Source organism: Camponotus vicinus, unplaced genomic scaffold (genome assembly GCF_025532165.1).
Source record: "Camponotus vicinus isolate PSW18456_S1 unplaced genomic scaffold, iyCamVici1.0 SCAF_7, whole genome shotgun sequence".
Classification (NCBI taxonomy): domain Eukaryota; kingdom Metazoa; phylum Arthropoda; class Insecta; order Hymenoptera; family Formicidae; genus Camponotus; species Camponotus vicinus.
The window spans coordinates 15,352,386-15,363,843 of NW_028141979.1; the positions used below are offsets into that span (position 1 = coordinate 15,352,386).

General features: G+C 40.0%; 1 protein-coding gene across 15 annotated transcripts in view; it reads right to left on the reverse strand.

The window, feature by feature from the left end:
- LOC145974574 (dynein axonemal heavy chain 6-like) overlaps nt 1-11,458 on the reverse strand; it is a 424,968-nt gene that overhangs the window by 289,005 nt on the left and 124,505 nt on the right. For 11 of the 15 annotated variants that reach the window (XM_083104479.1, XM_083104480.1, XM_083104482.1 and 8 more), the window contains one exon: nt 4,173-4,412. In XM_083104479.1, coding sequence (XP_082960605.1) covers nt 4,173-4,412 — 240 coding nt within the window. Of the gene's footprint in view, nt 1-4,172; nt 4,413-11,458 lie in introns of those variants that run through there. The other 4 variants (XM_083104490.1, XM_083104487.1, XM_083104488.1 and 1 more) reach the window with 2 other exon arrangements.

Sequence of the window (11,458 nt, forward strand, 5' to 3'; positions counted from 1 at the left end):
CTTAACCGACGAGGTGGATGCCTATGTAAAAAATACAAAAGAAAGAAAGAAAAAACTATCAAGAGACAAAGAAACACATGTCAAGCATAAATGTAATAAGAAGCTAGCAATTTCATATCACAAAAAAACTGTTAGCAAAATTGAAAACAATAAATATAAAAGCGAATAATCTACAATGTATTATGTAAAAGACATGGAAAAAAAAACCAGAACGAAATCAAGAGTCCAAGCCAGATACTTACAAAAATGGAAAACAGAGAATCAAGATAAAGCAAGACAAGCCATGTCTACAGGTGAAGGATTGCGATCGTGAAAAAAGACTGAACAATAACTGACAGAATGTGAAGAAGGAATAGGAAGAAGGGAGGGGGGAAGCAGGGAAAGTAAGGGTGAGGGGAAGGGGAAAGGGAACTTAGGAAGAGGGAGGCAAAGGAGCGGGAGACTTTGAAAATTCAAGACATTTTTTAATCATGGGGAGATAAGCGTCATTTAATAAGGAGATCATTTAATAGATTTAACCCATTTTTTTGCTGGCTAATATGAAGCATCTCAGAAACAAATCTTTTTCTATAAAAAGGTTCTTCATCAAGAATTATCGTGTCATCCCAATTAAAATCGTGACCTAGGAGTCTGTGAGATGAAACAACCGTATGGGAATCGGAAGAATAATTAATCATAGACTTGTGTTCCTTTAATCTAGTAGCTAAACGTCTGCCCGTCTGCCCTACGTAAGATGCATCACAATCTCTGCATGAAATCTTATAGATAACATTAGCATGACTCATTTTGGGTAAAGGGTCTTAATGCAATTTAATGAGACCGTTCAATTTATTGTTCACCGTGAACGCTAATTTCCCATCATTATCTTGAATTATTGAGTAAAAACTTTGTGGGATACCTTTAATATAAGGAATGACAAAAAATTTTTTTGAATTAAGAGAGGGAGAGAGAGGAGTTGTGAGGTGAGAGTCTCCATTGTGGATGAGAAATTTTAGTCGGTGTAAAATAATTCTGTGGATAAACTGGAGAGGATAGGAATTTTCAAGGAGAATGTTGATGACGAAGGAAAGATTTTGTTCGTGGAATTTTGGATGGGAAAAATGAAAAGTTCTATCGACGAGACCTATGACAACGCCAATTTTATGAGAAACAGGGTAGTAAGAAAAAAAGTTCAAGAATCTACCCGAGAAGGTAGGTTTGCGATACCAATTGAACTCTAAACGATTCTCATTAATAATCAATGACGTATCTAGAAAGCTAATTGTATTATTGATCAAAAACTCAATAGTAAACTGCAATCTTTTATGGAACGAGTTGAAGACTCAGAGTTTAATATCGTAGAAATATGTAAGGAAGGCGCTGCCATAATGATATTATCCACATAGCGGTAATAAAAACAAGGAGGAACTAATAGGGAAGCAATGGCTCTATCTTCCAACTCTTGCAAAACTAAATTGGCTAACATAGGTGAGAGCGGGGAGCCCATTGGCGTACCAAAAATCTGCTTGTAGATAATGTCATTGAATATAAAATACGTAGAGTCAGGAATAAGTCTAAGAGCTCTTAAAAATTCTTCATAAGGAATGTCAGTATTAGGTTCTAAGAAATGCCATTTTTTTGCGATGCTTCCAATGATTAAGTCATGGGGGACATTAGTAAACAGATTAACCACGTCAAGAGAAACAATTTCAATGTGTTCTTCCATGTAAAAATTATTAAGTTTGTTAACAAGATCGAAACTATTGGCAATGTGGCTATTCGGCTTAGGTAAGTTGTCATACAAGAGCTTGTGAAGGAACGCAGCAAACAAATGTAATGGGCTATTTAGCGAAGAAATAATTAACCGTAAGGGAACATTATCTTTATGAATCTTTGGTAGGCCATACGCACAGGGCAATATACTATCGCTATATAACAGATTTCGCCGTTCTGACCGAAATAAACTCTTTCTTTCGCCATCTCACAAGCAAATCTCTAAGATTCTTGGTGATTTTTTTCGTTGGATCTGTCTTAACAACTAAATAAGTGTTAGAGTCAGATAGTAAGTCATTCATTTTTTTAAAATAAGTATCTTTGTCCAAAGCAACAGTCGTGTTACCTTTGTCCACTCTCGTAATAATCACGTAGGGCGGACGGGCAGACTTTTAGCTACTAGATTAAAAGAACACAAGTCTATGATTAATTAGTCTTCCGATTCCCATACGGTTGTTTCATCTCACAAACTCCTAGGTCACGATTTTAATTGGAATGACACGATAATTCTTGATGAAGAACCTTTTTATAGAAAAAGACTTGTTTCTGAGATGCTTCATATTAGCCAGCAAAAAAATGGGTTAAATCTATTAAATGATCTCCTTATTAAATGACGCTTATCTCCCCATGATTAAAAAATGTCTTGAATTTTCAAAGTCTCCCGCTCCTTTGCCTCCCTCTTCCTAAGTTCCCTTTCCCCTTCCCCTCACCCTTACTTTCCCTGCTTCCCTCCTCCCTTCTTCCTATTCCTTCTTCACATTCTGTCAGTTATTGTTCAGTCTTTTTTCACGATCGCAATCCTTCACCTGTAGACATTACCTGTAGACATGGCTTGCCTTGCTTTATCTTGATTCTCTGTTTTCCATCTTTGTAAGTATCTGGCTTGGACTCTTGATTTCGTTCTGGTTTTTTTTCCATGTCTTTTACATAATACATTGTAGATTATTCGCTTTTATATCTATTGTTTTCAATTTTGCTAACGGTTTTTTTGTGATATGAAATTGCTAGCTTCTTATTACATTTATGCTTGACATGTGTTTCTTTGTCTCTTGATAGTTTTCTTTCTTTCTTTCTTTTGTATTTTTTACATAGGCATCCACCTCGTCGGTTAAGAGATTCAATTTGTATCTGCTGACTCTTTTGTTGCATCTTCCACCTGGAGAGACTCCTGGATATTTTAAGAATCTTTTGACCAAGCTTAATTTTATCCCTACGACTTCATGACTTATTTGGAGGTAATAAAAATAATTTTTTGGAACGTTTTTCATCGGGGGATCGTCACACAATACATAGTTGTGAGAGAATATGCTTCGCGTATGCGGTTTTATTGCGTCTTTTTCTTGGCGAAGAGGTGAGCGTTGGTCTTCTTTCGGAAAATTTAGTTTACGGCCAGACATTATTAGTTTCTTTGTTTTCTAACTGTCTATGCGCTTTCGTCACATCTATTGTTAGCGGTTTTAAATTTTGCGACCGTTATTATTATACACAATATCTATTTGTTTCTTATCGCGCTTCTCCTTGTTTAATCGCGCTCTGTTTATTATTTAAAATTTAATTTTGTTTATTTTCTAACGACTTCTTGAACATTGAAAAGGATCTTGAAGAGATCGAAACGTACGTATGTATTCTTTATATTTAACTGATTATTAATATATTATGTCTCTTACTTAGAGTCTTTTATTATTACTTTTATTTTTTTACGCTCTAACAACCTGCGCCACGGTCGTTTAGCCTTTCATTTTTATTGTGTATTAGAAAAAGAAAGCTTATATTCATGATAACTCCTTCTTTACCTAACGACGCGTGGTGGGAGAAAGAAGCTGATCAAGCCATATGTCAATGCAGTGGCCATTAAATTTTTGCCGCACTCTAGGTATTGATAGACAGAGAAACTAACATCACGAAAGCATGTTATCTCCTTCTAAAGTTTGTACAACTCTCTAGACAAACGCGAAGTCTATATTTTATAGGCAAAGGTTAGGTCAAATCGGATTGTTTTTTTATTAGAATGAATGATTTTTATTGAATGTTAGATTAAATGAGAGTAAATGAGGTGAAAAATGGGAGGAAAAGAAATAAATGATAAAAAGATATATATTCTTGACTTTTTTCAAATTTCTACAAATTTGTTTTTTTTTCATATTTAAGAGAAATCAGGGACTATGTAATCGTTAATTCGCAAATATTATATAATTATTTTGTTATGTATTTCAAAATTTTTTATTTACACAATTTTTAATTTTGATAGCTTTTAAATATAGACTTCACTCCTAAGATATTAATTTTTTTATGTTCTTATAGAAAAACATACGAGACAACTGAATAAAGGTGTTTATAAATGCATATTTTATTCTCCTATCGTATAAATTATATGTATTTTATAATTAACTTTATCATATCTGATAGAATCTTGAACTTACTTGTAACTCGACGAAATCGAACAATGATAGTTTCTCAATAACGCTGATATCCATTAAGGAAAAGTCTAGAAATACCACGCACAAATTTTTGAATTTAACTAGAGCCTTGCCGAGAATTAAGTCGGATATAAATAAGTTTTCTTGTATATAATGTCTCGCCTCAGTAAATTTTCGGCTGCTTATCAATTTCCGCCACGTATAAAAACTTTTCCAAAGTCGAAATGTAGAAAAGACTTTTTTCTGTTATGAAAAGTTTAATAAATTTTAATGTTTTTCAACTTTTATTTTGTTTTCTTCATTTCACAAAGAAACCTTGCAAATTCTGATTTTGATAAGATTTTACATACATGGAAAGGGGGAGAAAGGCAAATGGATGAATTTAGACATTTTAAATTGCTGCTCAAAACCATTTCTAACGTGTGAAGTTAGAAACATATGGAACTATAGCTTAAATGTAAAAGCTTTTAGCTTCTTTCAATTTATTTTAAAAATATAGGGAGATATATCGAGAAAAGCAAAAAGTTACTCTACATATGAAATATAGTTATAGAATATGAAATATAGTTATAGAAATATAGTTTCATCTCTTAAAATTGTTTCTTTAGGCAGCAATTAAAAATTTCTAAACTGATCTATTTATCCCCTCTACATATATGTAAAATTTAATTAAAATTAGAATTTCCAAGTTTGCCAAGTTCCCTTGTAAGTGATATAACATTTTATATTTGGAAGTCAAATAAAAAAATAAAATTGTACATTCTAATAGATTAACTTTTTTTCTTCAGATAATTAACTTAATGATATAATCGGAGTTCGCATTTTATTTTATTATTACTTTTATAAAAATTGTGCTTTTATTCTTTTATGTTATTTTCGCCGAGAAATCTTCTGTTTGTTTAAGGAAAAACGAAACTTCTTTGGAACAAACATGATAGGATTTTTGAAAAGATAAATCATATTTGATAAAAAAAGTTGCTTTTTGTTCATAGTTTTTGATCTGTGATTTTTCTAAAGAGCAAATATTGAAATAGGGGTTTTATTGGAATAGGGATTTGAGGAATCCTCATGGTGGAGGTTGGTGATACCTTCCCTCTTATCCGAAGATTGTGGAAGAGCAACGGCATACCTACATCAGGAAAGCCCTAGATAAAATAATAAAACTCGTTGAAAATGTTGAATTCGTTATAGAAACGTACCGAGAGATTAACAAGGAGAAAGCCAAACGTGCCTGTCGTTAATTCAAATGGTGATTTTTCTATGTATAGTCCTCAACGAAAAACAAATTGTGTTGAAGTTTGAGCACGTGCTTCTTATACATTCATTAGAAAATAAATAAAATAGGCGAGGTTTTCCAATAGAACCTAGCGCAATATTTGACAATCTAGGCGACTGCGTAGCTCAGTGGGTAGCAATCACACCTTATAAACGCGGGATTATTAGTTCTTCTCCATGTGTGATATTGTTACGGCCGCAGACTCGATCAAGATTTCGTTATCGAAGCGCACGACTAACTTCCCGGCTCGCGGAATAAAGACACTTATTTATAAATGGAAATAAAGGAGAACTTTAATCACATAGTAACACGAACAGTATAACACACCACAATCAATGTTTTAACATAAAATTCATAGAAGTCGTCTAATTGTAAGACACATCCGCCCGAAAATGTCAATCCGAGTCCAACTCTCTTGTTTTTTAACAACCTCTTAACAACATGCACCGGAAATGATGAAAACTTTAAGGCTTTCCAAAATATCTCGAATGCCGCGCAATCCGGGAACATAACAATATCTTTTTTTTCTTCTTTTTTGTATAATTTTTTTTCGTTCTCAGCATTTTAGCATTAAATAAATAAATATTGCGCGAGTTTTTCATGATATTTTATAACGACCATCTCTCAGTCAGGTATTAGGCAGACTCGCCGGCTGCACGGTCGTCTGCTACGCAGACGACACGATTGTGCTCGCCGACGGGAAAAACTGGGGGGAAGTAACGGCCAGGACAAATCTGGCCGTTGCGTGTGTGGTACGCTCCATCCAGGAGATGGGGTTGGAGGGACGGCCCGAAAGATCGAAACGGTCTATTTTCACGATAGGTCGCATGGACCGCCACGTCCAACGCAAATAATAGTAGGTGAGGCTCGCGTTCAGGTCGGGAAAGGTATAAAATATCTAGGTCTCTGGCTGGACGCGACCTAGTCTTTCGGCGAACACTTTCGTCGTCTGGGCCCGAGAGTAGAGGGAGTAGCCATAGCACTCAACCGGCTGCTTCCGAATCTCGGGGGACCGGGCGGGAGGGTTCACCAGGTTTATACCACGGTGATCAGTTCGATGGTCCTGGTATGGAGCCCCGGTATGGGCCGAGGATGTGATGGTTACCCGCCGTCTGAAGGATCTGCTTCGCAGATTCCAACGGCGGGTGGCAGCTAGAGCTTACCGAACTGTGAGCCATGCGGCGGCAACGATGCTGGCGGCCCCCCTTGGAGCTCACGGCTAAGATGTACTCCACAATATACAAGAAGGTTTGTGGACTCCGGAAGAGTGGGGGGTCTGCATCATCCCCAGACACCGAAGCATAATTAAGGGCCAGGCTCGATGGAATACGATCCTCGAGTGGTAAAGGTCTATCCGCCCCTGTCTGCCCGAATGGATGGAGAGAGCCGGGGGCAAAGTCACCTACAGGATGACACAGGTGCTCATGGGACACGGTTGTTTCGGTGAGTACCTGTGTCGCATAGGAAAGGAGCGCACCACAGAGTGCCATCACTGCGGTCACCCCCGCGACTCTGCACAGCACACGCTGGAGGAGTGTCTGGCGTGGGCGGCAGAGTGTGGGGAGCTAATGGCTGCAGTGGGAGCGGACCTCTCGCTCCCGGCTGGCGGCAGCGGTCGGGAGCGAAGAGGCTTGGAAGAAATTGTCTTCCTTCTGCGGCAAAGTCATGCTGCCCTCCCAACCCGCCGAGAGATGGGGGCATGCCTCCGCCGGCTGGGGGTCCCTCCTGAAGGCGGAAACACCGAAGCCCCCACTACCCTCACCCAAATACTGACGGGGGAGGATGACCTCGACATGGGGCGGGGGTCCGGTAAGCCGGACTTTCCCCTCCCCTTGCCGAGGAGAGAGGGGATGTCGTTCCGAGGAGCCTGATTGCTCCTCGTAACGGCACATTAAGAGGGAAGTGGGAGCCTTTCGGAGGCGTTAGTCGAATCCTGATCGCCTCTGGAGGGACACAAAAGTTGAGCCCTGGAGTGGGGCCCGAATCCGACTTCCCATTGGGAAAGGAGGGAAGTCCACTCCGAGGCTCGGGGGGCCCGGGCCCGAGCGGGAGACCCGGACCCCGAAACCCTGAGGAGGCGTGGGGTGGGGGTGATGCCTCTCTGCGCCACGATTAGAGTTGGTGCCGCCACATAAATTGTGGCGGCGTGGGCGAACCCCCGACATATGTAATGTTGAACGGGGTCCGTCCACAGAGTTAGGTCGGGGTGGGGTCGGACGTCCGGTAGAAATCGCTCAGCATGCCCGGTCCGCCCCTCGAACACCCAAGCAGGCATCCGCACGGGTTTTAGCGGGTAAATCGGTAGGACCGTCAGGTTGGATCAGGAGTCCCGCATAACCCTTGTTCCCTCCCCGGGTAAGGATATTCATAAAGCATTTCCCCTGCGTTATAAAAAAAGCATTAGGCAGAGACGTGATGCGCTCATTTTTTAATCATTCACACAAGTGTAATATCACCATGTCTACGGAGATCGTCTTGACACAACGGATTAAGAGCCTGCGTTTGGCACTCCGAACCTCTCCGAATAGATCCGAACCATTCTAACTAAATATTGCCGTTCGCCGAGAATATTACCGATTACGCTAGCGCGAGTAATTAATTCGCGTATAAAAAGGCCTTCAGTGGCTCATCACATACAGATCGTCCCGCTATCATCAGTAAAACAGAGAATTTTGAAACCTTTTTCAATCCTCAAGCACTGCCAAAATCAGAGGGTAGAGTACGCTGCCTCAACCGATCGAATATTTTATCTTGACTGATATATACCATTTCTTAATTCTATCTAACCTGTCAAAAACCATTCGAATCTGTGCCGCCTCCGATATATGCTCGCGACGCTGTTTCCTTCGTGATGTTTTTTTCTTAATTCGCGAATTTTAATGCCAATTTCGAATTTAAAAGTGCTGTATGTAAAATTGATCGAAATATTTAAAATTGTTGCTTTGAAATTAATTATAAGCTTTGTCAAGTAGATCCGGAATTAAAAGAACTAAGACCAAAACTAACAATAAGAAGTTCTATATTTTCTTGTTTATTAAGACTATTTTTTGTTGATATATGTGCAGTATTCCGAGCTCATTCTTTTGCATTAAGAAGACTCTATTTAAGATACGAACAAATTTCCAGTGAAACTCATGTCCACTCAAACGATGTTCAGAAATGACAGATAAGATAGATGATGTTAATTGCAAATTATATATTTTTTCTTAAAAACAACTATGTTTTTTCTTTACACCAATTGATTCCTTTCATTATTTTGTACATAAAAGTATTAAGGTAAGATAATCGAAAAATGAATATTTTACTAGATATTTTATGGTGTATGTAGAATTAAGAAATTATTTCAAGCCTCATAATTCGAAAAGTATTCAATGAAGAAATACTTTATTATAGTGTTTTGGAAAGCTCTCGAGGTAAGCTACAAGAATAAGTAATAAAAAATAGGGGTTCCATTTAAAAAATTGAAGGTGACCTTCACGTGACCTTCAAATGACTTTTCGAGGTCAAACCAATGACATCATCTTATGAACCTCTTAAAGTCAATTAACTTTTATTTAAAACATTTCTTTCTTCAACGCTTCGTTTTTGAGATATTTCGCATTATCAACTTAAATGGTCCACCCTGTACACACACACACACACACACACACACACACACACACACACACATATTGTGACGTTGCGTTCGATGCGCGTTTATCCGCCCCGAAAATCTTAACGGGGCGCGAGCCGAGCGGCCGCGCCAGATGATGATTGCGAGAGCCGTATCGAGATCTCCGGAGAGACGAGCGATAATTGTTATTTCACGTCTTTAATTATTATTTTTTTTATATCATTTTGTAATTGGGCAACCTGTCGGAGTATACCAAAAGGACGAGGAGGAATCCTTCGCCAAACAAATCGGCGTTTCAATCCCAACGGTATTTGCCAACGCTGCGATAACGCCCAAGAAATCTTCGAGTCAGGACAGCGCAGAGTCACGGGTGGCGTTCGCCCCAGCAACGGAAGGAAGACCATCTCTAAAAACAGCTGTCTAGGCCCGGGATTACGGGACGCGATCGGCGCTACCCTCCGAGGACGGAGAACGAACGATCTACTAAAGAGGACCACCGATAAAAGGGTCGCCAAAATTAGAGAATTTAAATTATCAGGGACATTACGACCTCCGATACGGTGTTGTGGCGGGGCGCTATTGGCCGCGGATCCGCGCACCCCTGCGCGCAGGATTGACGCCGTTATCGACTCTGGATCGCGAGATCCAGGGACTCACTCTGGCATGGGCGTTCGTTAAGTAAAGTCATCTCTTTCGTTGTTATTCGTCGTGGGTGATTCGCCGAAGGAATACCGAGAATACGGAGCCGAGAACCATCCCTTGGAAGCAGGAGCGAGTGTATCGGTGAGGTTGCCCATCTTTAATTTGTGAGTCACGTACGCGATTCCGTCCGTTACCCGGCCATTCTGTCGCCGTCGCCATTTCGTGTTTCGTTTCGCGAGGGCTTGGTCCTGAGCTTTTGATTTTCGTGCGATTTTTCGAGTTTCGGGCGACCGAAGACAAGCGACCGAGGCGTCGAGGACGATCATAACGTAGGCCTTAATTGATAGGGAACCGTTCGTCTCTCTCCGGAATTCAGGGTAGTGACGATACGCGTAGTGACCGGCTCTCGTATATCGACCACGTGCGCGGTAAATCGCGAGGAATGCGTTCGCTATACGTGCGGTCGTAAAGAATTGTCGAAGCCGCGTAAGACATCCCCGCAATCGATCTTCGTGCGATTTTCGTGTGGTGATTAACGTGTGTGTATGAGTGTTGCGTGTAGTGAATTGGCGAGTATTTTTCCGTCATTGTCGCGCCCTTTGCATCGTCTCATTCGCGTCTATTTCGTAGGTAATTGTCGTGTGTGTGAGTAGGTCGCGGTGTGGAATAAATTACGACAGATTACGAGATTGCGGAAATTTGAGAGATTCACGTAAATAAAGAGCATTACGCCGAAAAGTAAAGTGCGAACCGCGTAAGCGGTATCCGATGGTATCGATTATCGACCGCATTGACCGTGCTCGTCGCCAGCGAGTTCTATCGTCTTCGCAAATTAATTAATTATTCACAATTGATCATTAGGCATTCTTTCGAACCGATTGTTATCAATTAGAGGATCGAGATTAAAAATTAGAGCGAGTAAAGGTGCGTTTGCGGGAAAGATCCCGTAAAGTAAGACGACAATTCGACGGTCGAATTTTCGTTACGTTTTCGAAACGCCGTTCGACCTCGCGAAGTCTGGCCATAAAAATGGGATAGAAGAAATACAATGTCTTAGCGCTTTCTTAGATATTTGATTTCGCGTGAATATTCGATCCGTCTGATTCACGTTTGGCGAATTTCGATAAATTATTGTATTGATTATGATCACCGCTGTTAACGTATTATTGGTTACATTTCGTTAAATATTCTAACTTATGTTATTCTTATTTTTCTTTAATTTGTTACTTCTTTTATTTTATTTTCTTTTTGAATAAATTTGTCATATTTTTTTCATAAATTTGCGTCATTTATTTGAGTGTTAGCCTTTCGTGAGTGTTAAATTTTGTCGTGTTTGTCGAATTCGCGAATTTCCTTGAACCCTCGTATAGAACAATTACAACACCCTTTTCCATAGACCCTGCCCCTCTACCGTTAGGCAAGCTAGTCGGCCCGTGGCGAATAAGGCAAGCGTCTGTCGCGTTATTTTGGCGTTTAGTGAACTGATACGTCAAAGATCGTATCTGGCGCCCAATTTCGTGATCTCGATACGGCCTTCGCTTCGCCGCAGCTCGCGCGGAACACCTTCCATCCCTCTTCCTCCGGGCGCGAGTATTCTTTTCCGTACTTGTGTTTTTGACGACGTTTTCGCTCCCTCTCATCCTCCTTAAAACACCCGAGGATAATAAAAATATAACGTCGCAATATATATACAGGGTGATTCTGAACAAACGTTTGTCTTTAAAATATCAAATTCTTGAATGAATTCTAAGACGATTT